The following is an 18,598-nucleotide window of genomic DNA, read 5'->3' as shown; positions in this document are numbered from 1 at the left end:
TGCTCGGGGAGCTCGCCCGCCTGCCTCTCCGGCCCGCCCGGTGCTGAGGAGCGCCGGGCAGGCTCGCCTCGCCTCGCCTCGCCTCCCAGACTGACCAGGCGGTGAAGCAGGCCTGCCCGGGTGCGGCTTCTCAGTTGTAAGCCACAGTTTTTTATTTTGCTTAGATTAATGGACTGAAAAGGAAGGACCGTCGCTCATTCTTCGGGGATGTGTGGCCCTGTCGCCAAAATTAGCGAGGAACTTAATGAGTTAAAAGCGTAGCGAGCTATGCAGCATTAATGTTTAGTAGAGCTGTCTCCTTAAATGCTTATAAAGGTAGTACTGAAGACCGTGTTGATTTAAAAAAAAAAAAAAAGATGCGAAGTATTAAGGCAGTAAGGCTAAGTTAGAACAGCCCTTCTGGCTCCCGGTGTGAATGTTCTTGGTGTTAAACGAGTATTGAGTAACATAGACCGTTTCAGTCAACTTTGCCTTTAAATACTTTTCAAGTCAACTATGTGATCATGGTGTTATATTAAATTTCATGTAATATGCCTTATTTGTTACCAGTCCCTACAGCTGGATGCTAATACAACTTGGAATCAATTGTTTGTTTGTTTATTTATTGCCAGTGTTCAGTGGTGTGGATGCATGCCAATGCATTTAACTGTGACCGGAATTAAGATTTATTTTAGATGAGCCAATATGAATTTCAGCAGGGAGTCATTAAACAAAGCTATTCTTTGCCAGACACTGACGTGGTTGGTCTGTTTTGTATGGGAATGCTATGTACTCCTTGGTTAGGAATGAGGAAGAAAATTTTGCCCCTACCTGGCATCTCTTGAGGCAGAAAGTTCTGTGTAAAAGTAATAAATCTGGAGACTCACTCTGCTCGCACAGCTTCTACAGCTCCGACTAACCTTTACTGTCATAAGCTGTATGACTTGTAAGTCAGTTGCTGGTTTTCTCCAAAATAACAACCCTTTTTTGGAAAGTGACTTTTTCAACTAATTTTAAACAAGCAGCCTGCTAAAATATCTTGTGGGAGTTCTCCCAAGTTATTCTCTTCCATATGTAGAGAATTGAAAAAATCCTCCCTGTCATCGGTAGCAACTGGGTATCTGTCTTATATGAAGTGTAGGTAACACACAGTTTTCAGTGACCGGAGCTGGGTGTCATTTGAAGGTGTCGGTGGTCAGCTCCTGGGGCTCCCACGCAGCTGGCACCGTACGTGGTGTGGTGCGGGGCACTGGGTGTGTTGCGGATGGGGTGTGTGCTTATCAGGGAGCATGTAGCAAAGTCTGAGCGGTTATTGTGTAAGCGGTTTCCACTTACTCCACTCCAGTGGAGTCTGCCTTTGCTGCGTCAGTGACTTGCTGTGCCCTGTGTGCACAGACCTGCGCCACCTGGAAACCTGATTCCTGACATAATCATCAGTGGATATAAATTGTGTAACAGTTACATTGAAATTAGTTTTCTCCCTGAGCTTCTGAAATCATAGAATCATAGAATAGTTTGGGTTGGAAGTGACCTCTAAAGGTCATCTAGTCCAACCCCCCTGCCGTGGGCAGGGACATCTTCAACTACATCAGGTTGCTCAGAGCCCCGGCCAACCTGACCTTGAATGTTTCCAGGGATGGGGCATCCACCACCTCTCTGGGCAACCTGGGCCAGTGCTTCACCACCCTCAGCGTCAAAAATTTCTTCCTTATATCTAGTCTGAATCTACCCCCCTTTAGTTTAAAGCCATTCCCCCTTGTCCTGTCGCAACAGGCCCTGCTAAAAAGTTTGCCGCCATCTTTTTTATAAGCCCCCTTTAAGTACTGACAGGCTGCAATAAGGTCTCCCCAAAGCCTTCTCTTCTCTAGGCTGAACAACCCCAACTCTCTCAGCCTTTCTTCTTAGGAGAGGTGTTCCACCCCCCTGATCATTTTCGTGGCCCTCCACTGGACCCGCTCCAGCAGGTCCATGTCTTTCTTATGCTGAGGGCTCCAGAGCTGGACGCAGTACTCCAGGTGGGGTCTCACCAGAGCAGAGTAGAGGGGCAGAATCACCTCCCTCGACCTGCTGGCCACGCTGCTTTTGATGCAGCCCAGGGTACGATTGGCCTTCTGGGCTGCGAGCGCACATTGCTGGCTCCTGTCCAGCTTTTCATCCACCAGTACCCCCAAGTCCTTCTGGGCAGGGCTGCTCTCAATCCCTTCATCCCCCAGCCTAGATTGATACTGGGGGTTGCCCCAACCCAGGGGCAGGACCTTGCCCTTGGCCTTGTTAAACCTCATGAGGTTCACACGGGCCCACTTCTCAAGCTTGTCCAGGTCCCTCTGGATGGCATCCCATCCCTCTGGCGTGTCAACTGCACCACTCGGCTTGGTGTCATCTGCAAACTTGCTGAGGGTGCACTCGATCCCCCTGTCTATGTCATTGATGAAGATATTAAACAGTACCGGTCCCAAGACAGGCCCCTGCGGGACGCCACTCGTCACCAATCTCCATCTGGACGTTGAGCTGTTGACCAGTACCCTCTGGATGCGACCATCTAACCAATTCCTCACCCACCGGACAGTCCACCCATCAAATCCATACCTCTCCAGTTTAGAGAGAAGGCTGTTGTGGGGGACAAATGTAGTTTTATATTTCAGTAGTCCTTGGTTATAGCAGACTAGCTTCATTTTAAAAAGTAAGATACTTCTAACTGAGTCTAATACATAGTACCATCTTAATTCAACTAAAGGTTGTTTGAGGATTGTGGTAGGATTTATTTAAACTGGTTAGATATATTTAAGAATTAAGTCTGTATATTTTAGATACATGTCTGATGTGTGGTGTTAGTTTGAATTCTATATTACAGTTGTACTGCAGTTATTCATTCTCCTTAAAATTCAACTTTTCCCGTGTAGTCTATTGGTCTAGGTGATGGTGTTGATTTGTGGCTGAATGTTGCCTTTGCATCAGACTCAGTGATACTTGCTGTTGAGAGGAAATGTGTTATAGGCAAACATTTTAAATGCATTTGTTAATTCATATTCTTAATCTTGCATTATTGTTATTTTGTAAAAAGTTATTTTACTAAATTTCTTAAAGTGTATTAAAATTCTGACATCCCTTCAGTTAATGGTTACCAAATACGTTACAAACTTTTTCCTTAAATAAAGCAGGTACATGATATACAGGGAAGCTTATAAAACCCCTGTTTTTATTAATACAATGAAATTTAAAGAGGCAGTGTTATATAGTTAATGCATTCACCAAGAACACTTGCTCAGTTATAATTAAAAAAAACGTGTTCTTTGTCCAAGACGAGACTGGTATTAGCAAATTTTGATCTGGCTTTTCAAATATGCTGGCTTCTGCTGTGCAGCCAGTAACACTCACAAATTAAGTATCTTTATTTTTCTTACACAGGAAGAGTCTAGTGGCTTATTTTTTTAAAAGTAAAGCCACCTAAAAATTACGGTAGTTAGCAGTTTTGCGAAACTTAGGTGACATTGAAATATATTTCAACTTTTAAATTTTATGTCACAAGACTATACAGTCTTAAAATATCAGTTATTTTGAGGAGTTTGAAGTGTAAGAGTGAAGCAGAACTACAGAAAACTTTGGTAGTCTTATTTATATATTATAAATAATGGGTTGAGGTGGATAATATTATGAAAGTTTGTGCTGAGCATCATTAAACTTGAGACAGAGCTTAAAATGTTGGTTACTGCATGTGCCTTGTGTAACCTGGAATTTCTTTGTTAATCACCAGCAGAGCTCAACTGATGATGTTCCTATTAAGGAAATCTTGGACTAGAAATTGAGCAAAATTGGTATGTTGGAATGCAGAGGTGGCCAAACCTCGTGACATCCAGCTGTGTACCAGATCTTCATGGGGCTGAGGAACGCTGCGTGCCTCAGAGCTGGGGTGTGCGAGAGGAGCATACGGATGCGGTGACAGTGATTCCCTAGGGCTCCCGGATCACTGCGGGAGGGAACTGAGCTTTATGCAGCTGGGTCCTCTGTTGGCTCAGGCTCTCAAGAGTCGGCGCTAGCTGTGCGACAGAGCTGCGCTCAGACTGCTGGCAAACTTGTGTAGCTCAGGCAATGAATTGGCCCTGTACGGTTGTAATATCAGAAAGCATCGTAAGCCCCATCTGCGGTACGTTTGCATTGTGTTGTTTTCCACTCTGGCATCAGCTGTTTTGGTCAGGTGTGATTTGATGAGCACGTGAACTAGCTCTCAGTATTTCAAATGAATAACGAGATCCAACAACTGTTGGATGTTCTTCCATTTTCCTCTTGCTATATGAAGTAATCTGATATTAGTGGTATGTTGATTGTATGTGAAATGAATATACTAATGACATGCATTTTAATTTAATTTCTTATTTAATATCTTTTTGTTTCCACTTTCCAAAAAACTCAGATTTGCACTAGTTTTAAAAAGCCTGTGTCTTGAAGACGCAAAAAGTAACTCAAACATCATGCTTTCTTCTCTGTAAATGTGATTAAAAAAAACCCCTTAAAGCTATAAAGCTTAATTCAGTACTCATGCACTCTCTAATTATGTCAGCGTATGGATGAATAGGAAGGATTCACCTTTCAAGACGTTTTTCAACAGCCATGTCTTCCCAGGCAAAGTAGTTGATATTATGCAAGTGGGTTCATTTGATCTTGGTTACTTAAAGCAGAAGTGCCTTGAAGGAACAGTGTATTGAGCATACTTGTGTTAGAACATTTTTGTAGGAAAATCCCATTCTGCAGTGCCTACTACCATATGCCATTTGACTTGTGGTTTATTTATGACTGCTCTTTGTATCGAGCAGTGCTATCATGATAGGTTTGGAATTCAGAAATATTTTTCTATAGAGTTTGTATTAAATAAGAGAGAATGGATAACTTTGTTCCTTCCTGAAAAGCGACTTGTATGTTTAGCGTAACATTGTGTATGAAATCTATTTAGGACGGTATTTAGAAGAGTGGGTTTTTTCCCCTAGTTTGTGGCTTGTGCTTCCTAATTTCTGACAAAAAAAAACCCCAACATGTTTTCTTTAAGAAAATGAGTTAGACTCCTGGTAAATTCAAAGTATACAAAAATTCTTGCTGGGTCCTGCTCCCAGACAAGCTATTAAGCTACACATGTCAAAAATTAAAACACTAAATCAAGATCAGTATAGAGTAAAATGTGGTATTATCTGTAGAGTACTACTTGTTACAGAGATGGAACCTGGGGAATACTGAAGTTACTTTGTGCTGAAGGTTATTCATCCGTGAATGCTAGAATAAGCTTTTCTACAGCCATTGTGAGAAGAGGTGATTGGATGCCTTAATTCAGTATGCTGTTAGAAACACTACAGGAACACTTCTAGTTCTCTTTTGTGTGGGATTTAGAAGCAGATAGCTTATTGTAACAAATACTGCAAGTAGCTATTTATGTTCCATTACAGTGACTGCAGTTACTCTCTATTTGTTAAACTTTTGTTTAGCCATCAGAACACTTCATATAAACTGTTGCAAATTATTAACAATCTTGTACTTCAAAAAACCATGAAAAGTTTCTAGAGAATTTTTAATTTAGCTGCTGTAATATTTTCTTGGCTATAGTTATTGAACTTGTGACAGTGGTTGGGTAACTGCTGAAGCAAAAGTCCCCGAAATGGACGACAAAAGCTGTTGTAACCTGAAAGAATTTATAGAAGATAAAGGGTTAAGTATTGCAATGTGTTGATTAAAGGCAAACGATCATTACTGCGTGCTTAGCAAATAACACCTGCTCAGCTTGGGGCATGCTTTTAAGATGACATTCTGCTGTAGTCTGAGATAGTCTGGTTTGAAGAGTTTAGGTTTCTAGACTTATAAAACTTAACTACAGGATATAACCGTGTTCTCCTGATTCAGATGTCAGGCATAATTTTGCATTAATATTTGCAAATAAATTAACAAAAATTACTTTATGAGCAATTGGAGAGTGGTTTTTGATATGGTGGATAAAAATACGTAAAGTTGTGGTGAAAATCTAGTGATCCAAGTGCTGAGTATCAGCCCTTTGGTGGGTGACTTTCTGCATAGAAAATTTTAATTGTCGTAACAATCACTGATCACTTCTGCTAGTTTAGAAAATCAAAACTATCACCCCTTAAACTCTACTTAGTTGCGAGAGGGAAACTTCTTCAGTTTTTTTCTGGCTTTTCTTTTGGGAGGAGTGTGGGTGTAAGCTTGTTTCAGGAAAGAGATATTTCAGGAAGTGACATTTTGTAGCTGGAATAAAAATTAAGTCTTAGTGGCTTGGAAGAAAACCAAATATCTCCTAGCATGTTTCAAAAGTGCGTAAGTATTGAGAGTATTAAAATAAGTAAACAATGTTTTAGAGAGTCAACAGAGCATCACAGTATAATGCAATGAGGATAACAACTTACATAAAAACAGTCGACTCTGGAACATATGACTGTCTGGATAGCCAAACATAATTAAGTATTACTTCTGAAATGTAGTCTTGACTGCTGGCAAGATGCAGTATTTGTTAGGGTGAATGAGTTTGGCAGCTTTTTTTGTCTTACAGATGGGGATGATATTATTTTGCTACGTCAATATTAAAATAAATTAAAACCTTCCATGGTGAAAAGAGAAAGGGTGGAAATTTGTTGGAGGTGTTTCTTTTTAGGGCATAATATAAAACTCAGTCTTTGTATACAGTAGGAGGATTAAAGGTTTAGAAATCTTGTAGATTAATCTTAATTTGTACTGTTTTCTAGTGCCCAAGATGTATGCAGTGTGATACGAAATTTGACTTCATAACTAGAAAGGTAAGAGAAATCAATGAAATGTAAAGCATTAACTGTTGCAAAATACTGGTATAGCCTTCTTTTGATTTAAAATGTAGAAGAGTTCAGTAGAATAGCATGCGAAGTCTGATGTAACTTAAAGTAGTTTTTCTTTCTGTTCTGCCTTTTCTGAGTAGAGGTCCTTTTTGTTTTAGTTCTGTCTCTTTGAAATTCTTCTTGTTGCTCAATGTGTAATACATAGTTAGGGTTTTTCCAAATTACTGGGTACCCACAGGATTTACATTCAAAGGAAGAATTAGAGGAACTCATGCTGGAGTGGGCTGCTAACGTCAGTACTGACATAGAAACCAAATCAACTAATTCAGTTGTGTTTTGGGAGATAAAATTACTTGTGGAAATGCAAGCAAAAATGTTTTCAGGAGTAATGAAATATAATCTTACATTAAAGAACCATATTGTTAAAATGCAGAGAACCAAAACTCAGATTCTCCTTCTGTTCTAAAAGTAAAACAGGATTTATCTCGTGTTTGGAAAAGGGAATTTCTGATTGAAGTAGAAAGTATAAACCGCCTTGATTGATATGAGCCATAAATAGGCTTACTGTATGAAGAGAAAACACTAACATTAGAGTTAAATTATGTTCATTACATAAAAGTAAGCAGGTCACTGTGGAATGCATGCTGGTGTATGGAATACTACTGTCGGAAAACCTTCTGCTGATACTGGGGTTTCTGCATGGAGAAGGAAAGCAGCCTCCTAAAAAAGGGCAACAATGATTTTTGGCAGGGAATATCATTCCTTTGTATAACTACATTACACTCTCTTAGCATGCGCTTGTGAAAGTGAAGAAAGATGTGGAAGTATGACTTGTAGTGCATTGACATGGTCAATTTACTGCCTGTGTCAGTTTGTGATCCTAGTACTCCTAAATCATGGAGCGTACTTTCTCCTAGTTCTTGTTTTACCCTTTAGTTGGATGGGTTAAGAGCATGGTTGTTGGTTGGTTTGGAGCATTTTGATTGAGAAGCACCAACTCATTAGGCTGCTGTGTTTCGCTTGTGGTAGCATTGGGAAGTAAATGGAGGTAGCCCTGGGAAATAGGTACTCCAGAGAACGTTGCATAATACTTGGAAGGAAAGCCTAACGCTGACCAAAACTGCAGTGTATTAGTTCCTTGTATCAAACTGTTCAAACGTCCTTTGAGCCACAAATCGGTTCCTGCTTGCCAAGGAATACTTGTTCTGACATGACAGCTTGTGTCAGGAAGACCTGCGGGGACTGTCGCACCCCAATAGGGATTTGTGGCACAAGCCACTTGTTGCAGATTTAGCAGCTGTGAAACACATTGCAATACTAGTTCTGATTTTGCAACTTCATTGGATTTGTACTATGCTGCCTGATATTTCTGATAGGGAAATAGCTTTAGGTTTTAAGTTTCCATTGGAAAAACCTGAGAATAAGTTTTAAGGGAGAAGAATAGGATCTCCTGTTGAAGTTTCCCAAGATCTTTGCTTGGAAGTGGGAAGGGATCTAGAAACCAGTCTTCTCTTGTGGTTTTTATTGACAGTAAGGTGAAGGATTTACTGGACACTGGAGAAGCCCTTTCAGGGTCTTCTCTGGTCTGCTTCAGAAGCACGTTTACAGAGTGCCAACTTAGGCTTGTAGTGCTGTTGCTCATACTATACTCAGTCCTTTGAGTTCAATCTTCAGAGGTTTCTTTCTACCACTCCAGCAGTTAAATTTCCTTTACCTATCCCTCAACTTGTGTGTTTCACACCTGAGAAACTGATCTGTTTCTTGGGGAGGAGGATGTTTGATGTAGTAGCTTTATCAAATTATTCCCCAATAGCTTCCTGTGTAAACAAATAAACAAAATGTTCTCTCATGCTTAGCATCACTGCCGAAGGTGCGGAAAGTGCTTCTGTGACAAGTGCTGCAGTAAAAAAGTGCCTCTGCCTCGCATGTGCTTTGTGGACCCTGTGCGCCAGTGTGCTGAATGTGCCCTCATCTCTCAGAAAGAAACAGAGTTTTATGACAAACAGCTTAAAGTGCTCATGAATGGTAAGGACTGAATGCATATATATATATATATGCTGGTTTGATCTCATTTATATTTATTCAAATGCGGTGTTGAACAAATGTGATGAACAGCAAGAGTAATGCCTCGTGTCAAACAACCTGCAGTTTCATCTCCCTTAAATACTACTTTGTTGCCATGCTTCTTGTTTGCCAGTTAATAATTCTGTTATCCGTTTATTCAGAGAGAAGTTTACGCTTTTTAGTCAATGTTTACAAAGAGTGATTTAATTAAAGACAAAGGAATTTTTAACACCTCTGAGAACAGATGTGTGTGCAGTTTGCATTTTTCTTAAAATAATGCATCTTTTAGCCAGATTCCTGTGACATAAAATAAGGATGAAAAATACTTAAGAATAGAGAATATTTTACTGTTTTCTAACAAGATGCAGTGCTTGTTTCAAGCTTCATGTGTGAGCTTTGAGCTTGTCTATGGCCTACAGCTGTGGTTGATGGCAGATCGTCGTGAGTGGTCCATTTTGTGTAGCATTAAAACTACGTGCAATACAGTAATTCGTGTTCCAGTTACATTAAGAAAGCTGAGTCTTCAGTTTTTAAAATATTCTGTGACTGTTCAGTGCCTTTTGATGGGCTCTCAACTCTCAGCATGATGTCAATGTGTATAATCAGTGAGCTAAACCACACGTCTGATTAGCGTGAATGTTCCTAGGGGGGATTCTAGGTTCAGAAAGGAGTATGCTCATCCCTGTAACACACAAATCATTCTTCACTCTGCTCTGCAGATGAAGGTGTACATGAGGTTTTAAGTAATGTATTTTAAACTGAATATTTTTTTTTTTTTAAAAGCTCATCCGGCTTGCATTTGTGTTATGCAGTTCAAGTCTGAAGTTGTTCCTGACTTACTGTAGAGCTGCGGATTTCAGTCAGAGAGATGGTGCTTGTGATGCCCTTTGCAGTTCTGCTGCTGTTGCCCCTCTCTCTCGCTTCAGCAGCAGCCTGGGGGTCCGTGCTGAGGGGTCAGTGAGACTGTGTACAACTGTGAAATAGACAGCGAGGTGAAGCTCTCTGAGGCTGCAGGGTTCAGACCGTGGAGATGGATTGCAGACCATTTAGCAGGGCTGTATGTTGTTATTTTTTTCATTTCCCAGACCAACAGTATTGGGATTAGGTAATGCAGGGAGCGTGAGGCATGGAGGAAATAAAGTGGTTAGGCATGTAGTCTGCTTTATTTTAAGTTATGAATCACTTCACTAATGTAGCTAAGATGAATTTCCCGATGTCAAAGGAGCTGTTTTGAGCAGGAAGAAACATAACATGAAGGCTGAAGTTCATTGACCTCAAAGTAAGACTGAGGTAGTCCTCAGTAATGAAAAAGAGGTGTCTTTACTATTTATTAAACATAGAGCTGAAGGTCACATCCTGCTATTAGATTCCTCTGACAGATTTTTTTTTTTTTGAATACTGAAACAATAGTGTGTATTACAGTGATGAGATAGGGTCTTTAATTGCCTATTTTTGCCATCTCCAAACCTGTTCTCATTTTTAAAAGATTCATCTTAGATATCATCTATGTTTCTACAACATGTGGGAGAAATTACATAGCAATTGTGAAAGGTCCTGTGACTCAGAACATGATAATTAAAGATCAGCTTTTTGTACTTGTGTCTTCTGCTGATGTTAATCAGTTTAACATTTCAATTAGTCTCTTGATTCACCCAATTCAGTGTATTAGGTGCAGTAAGTAAAAATTAGTTATCCTTTTTGATACTTGAATGTTCCTTCCTAAACTCTGCATTAGTATACTAAAACATTTCTTTCCAGGTGCTACATTCTTTGTAACTCTGGGAACATCTGACAAATCTGAGCTCATGGTTTGTCGACTTTCCAATAATCAGAGGTGAGACAGACTGATAGAAATTGCACTTGTAAACTGTGTTATTGTTGCACTTACAGCTATATTATTATCTAATAACCTAAACAAAATGTAAGAGTAACATGCTGTGAGGATATTGGAGAGAGTAATCGGGCTGAAGGGATAGGTGCAACTTTATTGGAGTAAGTTGGTTTGAATTTACTAGGAGTAATGCCTTAGAACGGTGGAGCTCCGCTCACTGATAATGCCTCTTGGTGCCACTGGAATACGGTGGTTTTGCCAGCTAATTGGGGGATCATAGGAAGGGGGGGCAGGGAACAATCTGTAGCGACTGAAAAAGGCTTGTTTCAGAATGATTCTAACACTGCACCATATTGTTTAACGCTACAGCCAAAGCATTGCTTTGGTCATCCCTGTAATTTCGTTGGCTAGAACACTTCAGACTCTGTGTTCTCTTCTTCCCCCAGAACTTTGGAAGAATGCTTTTAATATTTTGAAAGGCAAATTGAACTATAGGTTTTATGGTTTGGTTTTTTTTTCCTTTAAGTGAAGAACTTCAATGAAAAGTAATTCTTCCTGCTTGATTTCTCTCCCTCCCCACCACAAGGAACATATAAACAGCCAGTCACTGAGAGATTGTGTTTATTTTTTTCCTTTGATTTGGACTTGATATCATAGAAAAAACAGTTAGTTTTTTTTTTTAAATGTTTTTCTTCTGTTACGTAGATACCTGATTTTGGATGGAGACAGCCACTATGAAATTGAAATTATACAGATTTCAACTGTTCAGATAATTACAGAGGGATTTACTCCTGGAGGTAAATTTTTTCATTGAATACAAATTAACTATTAAGAAAAAAAATATGTGAAACTGTAATTCTTGTTTGAGCTAGACAGTGCATTTCTAGGTTATTGGTAACTTAGGTGTAATGTTAGTTACAACTGCTCTCAGAATAGCGTGCAGTGTGTGGAACCCTGTGTGGCTACTGGGATTTGGGGGAAAACCTAAGAACTGAGAAATTACCTTAGAGCTCTAATATGGGAGAGCTTCTCAATTAAACCCGAGTAAAGGTGGTCATCATCTGTTCTGATCCTTTCTCTTGGCTAAATAAAAACATCTGTTGATTCAAAAACTCATAGGAGGGAACTGTTAGCCTTTGGTAGCTTCCATTTCAGAATCCAGCTGAGATTTCTCTTCTGCTGGTACAAACCATTGTGAGGAGAGTGAGAGAGAAACTGGGGGGGGGTGGTGGTGGTGGTGTAAATAATTAGACTGCGGTTTCTTAATTTCATTCAAGATGAAGGGGTGGCAAAATGAAACTGGCGACATCTGAATCAGAGGGCAGCTACTTACTGCCTCATCTCTTACCAGATTTTAGAGTATTTCAGGATGAACTTGAATATGATTTCACTGAAATGAGAACAAACAAGGTCAGGAATTTTAATAATTGTTCTTTAGCAACACCTCTGTGTCACTGCTGGAATTTTCTAATCGGACAGCCTAGCCGTGCAATATTCAGTCAGTACAGCATGTTAACCTTAATAAACTTACCTGGGTGTTCAAATCAACCAGATGTGTTGCTGAGTTACCTAATGCTCCTATAATTCCTTGTTCACTACTCTTCTGACTGCTTTATCTTTTTGCCTGCCCGCCTTCCTTCTTGATGGTAGAAAAAGATATTCACACTTACACCAGCCTTCTGGAGAGCCAGCATATTACTGAAGGTATCACAGTACCTTTGAGCATGACGCACCTAAGCATGTTGTCATGACCCCCCCTCCCATCCTTCTTCCTCTGCAGTGCTGTTTTTTTGCTTGATCTATAGCTGTTCAACTGAAGACAAGTTATGTTCAAATCTGACATGTATTTGTTCCTTCCCATCTGTCTGTTTAATAAACTGAATGAATGTTTTGTAACTTTTTGGAGGAGAACTAAAACATTTGAGGCCGCCTTTAGACCACATATGCTGTTGTCCACGCTGGAAGAGAAAAGGGAAGATGAGAAATAGTATCTTTAGTGGTACACAGTATTACACGTCACCTACTTCAGCAGAGGTGTGCGGAGTTGTGTATACCAGAAATGAATAATACACTACTTGTGTACCGTCCAGTAAGGTTTTGCAGTGAATAAACAAACTGATAATTAATGGCTTGCTTTTACGCTTCGTTAAAATTAATACGACGTCTTGTTGTGTAAGGTGTGTTCTGCCTGAGTCAGTAATGTCCTGGAACGCCGGACACGGGCAATGTGAATAAATGAAACTGGTCAAGGCCGTAGGTGTTTGATTTCCTCTGGTTTATCTCTTAAGTAGGGCTTCAATGTGTTAGTCTGACCAGGTAGATGCAGGGGAGCGAGTGATGAAGAAGTTGGATTTCAATTTATCCTAGAAGAGGAGATAATAGCTATTTTTATAAACACTGTTTGCAGGCTCTTGATCAGGTCGCTTAGAGCGAGATTGTCTGTCTTTGGCTTCTTGGATGTTGCAGTAATGGCCTCCAAGAGCCCTCTCATGCAGACAGTTGGCAAAACGTGTCCTCCTCTCTGTGGTGGAGCTGCTCCCGGGGCTTAGTTTCTGCTCTGCTACTTCAGGAAATAAGCAATGCCAGTGAAGTCTGCGTAAAGCATCAGTGTGCTGTTCTAAACAAAGCTTTTGTTTCATTTCTGTATTTTTGCTGTGGTTTAGCTTAATCTCTGTGCAGCTAGAGTAAAAGAGATACAACCATCTCGCTATCACAGTGTTGTCAGAGCAATGTCTTTTGTAGCGGATTTCCCTCGGGAAGCAAACGACGTTGCCAGTCGTCATCTAGTCTTGCATAAGCACCTTTCCCACCCTCCCCCCTTTGCCAGATTTGGCGGGACTTGTGACTGCTGTGCCAGCCTTCGGCTCGAGCAAGGATCCCCTCTTTGGTATCAGTCTAACTGGACACTAGTAATTCAGTTTACAAACTGCAGGCTACAGTGTGAAACTGTGGCATCTACTTAAGAGAAGACACGGCAATATGAAACCAGGAGGGTATTCTTAGCGTGTGTAGCTAGTGGCTTTACCGGATGGCTTATCCAGGTTCTGCCTCAGTGATGGCCAGAGAGAATTAAACAATACTGAGCCTGCACATTCCATTGCCCGGCGTTAACACCCGCGGTCACTGCCTCCTCTGGTGCGGCAGTTGTTAGTGCACCTGCAGTTGCTAGTGCTTTGAATTAAGCAATGAGATAGTTTCTTCAAACATGCTTATTCGCTAGAAGAGGTTGTGTTACTTAGTTGGTAAAACCTGTTGCTGTTCAAGAGTGTCTTTCTTTTTTCAGGAGGTAACACTCGTGCCGTAGGTATGATTCTGCAGTATAAGGTACCAGGATCAGAGGAGCTAACGCAGATGAAATTTACAGCCAGTGAAGACTTCAGCTGTAACAAGAAGCTGTCAGCAAGCTGGCTGGCAGCTATGCATAAGGTAAGCAAAGGAGGCAAAACTTAAAAAGCCGAAGAAAATCTTACCGTGGGGTGCTTAGTAGCACTTAAGAGAGTACGCAGCCTTGGAGTCTTTTGTTTTCTTTTTATTATTGTTTTCTGTTTAAGGATTTTAGGGCCTTGTTGCTTAAGAAAACAGAAGCTATGGGTGGTTGTTAGGAACATGACTAGCTCTATGCTCAGATACCCGAAGAAGATATGCACTACAAAGGGTTTCCAAGGTCTTATGTATGTCGTTAGGTGAGAAGAAGTAGGAATTAGCCTTTCGGGTTCCTTAGGATTTTGTTACTCACTGAAGAATGTGCATTATGAAATACTCTTTGGAACCTAAACTCAGCTAATTGTTTTTACTACTTTATGAAGGTTTAAAGAAGTTGTTGATTTTTGGAAACAGGAACGGGGTGGGCGCTGGACCCTGTGGAAGGCTGCTCCATCTTTTGTTGTTAGGCACTGTATGGCTAACGAAACTGAAGTCTTACTTCATAAGTCAAAGTTATGTGAGACAAAAACCAAAACCACCCCAACTCGTTCCGGAACTTTGTTTGTCTGATTGATAATTAGAGCTGTAACTTATAAGCTGAGTGCAAATGGAAGTGTGTGGCTGTGGTGGTTGTTTATCACCGTCGTTAAGCCCCCCAGCCACCCCTAACCCCAGCATTTGTGTTCAGCACAGCCCACTCAAACTTCGTATTGCCACACGAGTACGATTTAGCACTTGCTGTCCCAATTCATCTTTCCCAAGCGATGCAACTCCTACAACTATGGTGAGAACCAGCAGTTTATGGATAAGCGTAACGCCCTCCCCCCACTGATTTGTCTCCTCTGACAGGAGTTTTGGGTAGCTCGGACTTGCGTAACTGATCAGCACAGTGAGACTTCCAGAGGTCCCCGTTAACAGGATGTGAAAGGACTTGTTGCTAGAGAATGCACGTCTGTTCCCATCGCAGGGGGTTGGCTGGCTGATGCTGTAGTTTGGGGAGGTGTTCCATTTCTCTCAAAACTCCGCAAGGGGGAAGCAGAAGAGGTAGGAGGAATATAGAACAGAGTAACATTGCTTGCTGCGTATGTTTAGACAGATTACCAAAGCCTCAGAAATACTACTTCTAACTCTTTCGAAAGGCAGTTTTGATCAGAAATGGTCATTTCTGACCAAGAAGAAACAAATGTAAGTAAGTTGATCTCAAATCTTCAGCGCCCTCAGGTTCTGCACTTAAAGTAACCTTGGATAGTTTCAAAAAATTCTGAATGCTGTTAAATGCCTTAGACTAAGGAAAATAGCAGAGGGAGAACTTAAAGCCTTGGGTTTAAAGGAAATTTTTGGAGGGGTAGGAAGGAGATGAGGTGGCTCCAAGTGAAACTTGAGTTAACGCAATGACGTTTTGTCTTCACGTTAGGCAACAAAACTCCTTTATGAGTCCCGGGACCAGTAAGAACAGCAAACTGTTGGCCACTTGAGGGAAGACACCAGCCGCCATGGACCCGCCTCTCGCTTTTTGCTGTTCTTGACCCTTTCTCATTCCAGTGTGGTTCATTTATGTAAGAACTGGCAAATGCAACGCGAGTATTTTTTTGAACCATGAGTATTCACTATAGTGTGCAATATGTATACAATTAATGCTTTAAACAGCCTCACCTTTTAAGACTTTGTATATTTTGTTAAGCCTTTATTGGCACTTAATATGAAAGTGACCTGCACTACAGCTAATGTACAGCACAACTTTTATAGTAACAATTATATATACTGTTTGCTACAAAAAGCAAACAAATGTGTTTGTCTCTTCTGCAGAGAATAGCTTTTGGGTATAGATCTCAGGTTTTTCCCTCTATCCAAATGTTTAAAATCAATGTACAATAAAATCTGCCTTAGATATGCTTTTATAGAAGTCACTTGATTTTTTTTTAAACATTTAATTACTTTACCAAATATCACCAGATTGGACTTACATGAACATGATCTCAAAACTTTCCTTCTGTAATAAATAAGCTTCCAGAATAACTTTTAGTTTTGTATTTTTTTTGGTAACTAGCTTTTGTTAATCTAACTGTAATGCTATCTGAAATTGTATACAATTTAATGTACAAATATGAATAAATTAATTCACTTATTTAAAAAAAGAGGTGATACTTAATTTCACAATATATAACTTCTTTAATGATGGATACTGTGGTCTCTACTCTCTGAACTCCGAAGCTTCTGACTTTTTATGAACAGCACCCTAATTTTACTTCTGAGTGTCAATAATTGCTTCACCTATTGGGATGAATCCTCCGGCTACACGTGCTGAGCCAAGTGTCTTTCTGCCCTCCGTCCTCCTACGCTGGTAAAGACTGAGTAAACAAGCACACGAGGCTCAGGTGTCAGCTTGCCTGTAAAGGACCCTTGAGAGCTTTTTCTAGACAAGTATTAATTTGTCACAGTTGGAGTACTAGCGTAAGGGGGTTCCAGAATTGTTTGGCAAGTCTTTTTCTGTGCAGCTGGTAAAACAACGAGGAAACTTGAGTTAACAGATAGAACACGACTATGACTAAAGGCATGTCTGCTGTGGCTACCTATATAAAAATACTGGAGAATGCAGCCATGCCTTAGCAGTACTTTATTGTGCACATTTACATGTTCTCTGAATTAGTGTATCATCATAGGCTCTTGAAATCATCACATTCATGTAGCAAATTCTTCAACAATAATACCCTTTCACTTTTCACCACAATATATACAGTTAATGCTAACCTGTGGTAAAAGCAAGTTACAGCACTGCAGAAATGGATATATAAATTATACACAGAACTTGTACATGAAGAATTAATCAAATTGCATACTGTTAAATGGGAGAAAATGACAAGAAATATGGCTAAAACTTATAATGGGAAATTCAAAATAGACTTTTGGTATATAAAATCATGTACAATTAAAATTCCAGTGAAGTGCCTTTTTTTTTCTTCTCCTTGAAACGGCAATGTAGTGGAATAGGTTATTGCATAACTTGCCTTGGCAACAGCTGTAGGCTGCCAAGAACCACAAAAACTGTCCTCAAATCAGCTACTGCCTTTCTTAAATCCTTCTCTAAACCTTGTTTCTTTCTTGCCCTTGACTTAGCATCTACACGACCCTCTCTCTACTTCTATCCAGTCCTTCATATTTTCTTCTAGACGGACTCAGGCACAGACTTCAAATTACACAGTATAACCCTTACTGGACTCTTACCCTTTTCAACTATTGCACTTTCATCCATGCAGACGTACAAATCCCTTAAGCTGCTGCACGTTCGGTACTAACCGTTTTGTCCAGGATGGACAAGCTCCGGTGGTTAGTGGGGAACCTTTACATTAGTAGAGGTAACACGTGCTGTAGGCTGAATAATAAGAAAATAAAACACCAAGTGAATACTGTGTAGGGGGTTTGAGAAGTGTACAAATACTGCTGTTCAGTTAGTTCCCTAGCTTGATGCTAAACGCAAGTAATACTAGATGCTAGACTATGTAAAGCTTTTGTTGGGGTTGTCTAGGCTAGGATTTAAGCGTGTAGCATGTTACCGCTTAAAATCCTAGCCTTCATAAAGCTTTGGTGACTACTTAATGATGCAGGTAATAGGTGAAGACCTTGTGTCCTAGAACCCAAAGAGTTGATCAGTAATGAGAACTCAACATTCACTGGTATCGAACAAAATATCCCAAATCCCGATGTGGGACAGTTACTGTGGGTTTGGAGCAAAGTGGACAGCGTATCTGCACTCCGCAAGTGACACCTCTGAACATTTAACACAAGAAAGCTCCTACCACGGAACTTTAACTTAAAACACTGCTTTAGACGATAGTTGGCGCAACACTGTAGATGATAGTGGAGGTATCGCTCTCCTCATCAGTGGCGGGTCACGTAAAAACAATCCTCATTTACAAACTGCAGATCTTGCAAATCGTGGATGCTGTCCATTTAACAAGAGAAAGCACCATTAAAACTAAATATCATAGTTTTATTTCTCTGTGTGAAATGATCAAAAATGATGGCTCCAGTGTATGTTTTAAGTTTCCAGTTACCAGCACGGTATTGCACTGTTGTACAACTGAATTCAGGCAAGGGTTCGCTGTCTAGGTTTTATTCGTGGATACAACTGTAAAAACAGAATAAAAATATTAGGCTTTGCATGGCTGATATAACCAAGTTAAATATAAATCAGTTCAATTATAACCAAGAACTGGGTGATGAAGTGTTTTGGGGGGGTGAGGTTTTTTGTAAGCTACAGCACGTTCGTAGGTAACTTCTGAAAAATCGAGCCAGAAGCAGCAGGAGGCCAAGGGCTGACCTATTCCTGCCAACAGCAGCAAAACTGCTGCTCTGAAAATGACTCGGTTCATTTCGCTCAAGATCCCAGGCTAGACCAAAGGATGCTTTTATACAAGAATTCCCTGTCGAGCCCTAGAGAGAGCTTATTTCCTGCTCTATAAGGTTTTCTTACGCATTTTGTCCTCTGTATCTCTCTTCTTCG

General features: G+C 40.4%; 2 protein-coding genes across 3 annotated transcripts in view; one reads left to right on the top strand and one right to left on the bottom strand.

Moving 5' to 3' along the window:
• Positions 1-16,232, top strand: part of ZFYVE21 (zinc finger, FYVE domain containing 21) — a 17,944-nt gene extending 1,712 nt beyond the window's left edge. Inside the window, exons 2-8 of the mRNA XM_009328356.1 lie at positions 6,714-6,764; positions 8,636-8,804; positions 10,602-10,677; positions 11,380-11,471; positions 12,325-12,378; positions 13,958-14,100; positions 15,512-16,232. Of these exons, the coding sequence (XP_009326631.1) occupies positions 6,714-6,764; positions 8,636-8,804; positions 10,602-10,677; positions 11,380-11,471; positions 12,325-12,378; positions 13,958-14,100; positions 15,512-15,547 (621 nt within the window). The 3' untranslated portion in view covers positions 15,548-16,232. The remainder of the gene's footprint in view (positions 1-6,713; positions 6,765-8,635; positions 8,805-10,601; positions 10,678-11,379; positions 11,472-12,324; positions 12,379-13,957; positions 14,101-15,511) is intronic.
• A 464-nt stretch (positions 16,233-16,696) lies between these two features.
• PPP1R13B (protein phosphatase 1, regulatory subunit 13B) overlaps positions 16,697-18,598 on the bottom strand; it is a 47,625-nt gene continuing 45,723 nt past the window's right edge. For both annotated transcript variants that reach the window (XM_009327734.1, XM_009327743.1), the window contains one exon: positions 16,697-18,223. In XM_009327734.1, the coding sequence (XP_009326009.1) occupies positions 18,182-18,223 (42 nt within the window). In that variant the 3' untranslated portion in view covers positions 16,697-18,181. The remainder of the gene's footprint in view (positions 18,224-18,598) is intronic.

The sequence above is a fragment of the Pygoscelis adeliae genome, unplaced genomic scaffold (genome assembly GCF_000699105.1).
Source record: "Pygoscelis adeliae isolate BGI_AS28 unplaced genomic scaffold, ASM69910v1 Scaffold130, whole genome shotgun sequence".
Classification (NCBI taxonomy): domain Eukaryota; kingdom Metazoa; phylum Chordata; class Aves; order Sphenisciformes; family Spheniscidae; genus Pygoscelis; species Pygoscelis adeliae.
The sequence above is the reverse complement of the archived record's forward strand: the minus strand, read 5'-3'. Positions and strand labels throughout refer to the sequence as shown.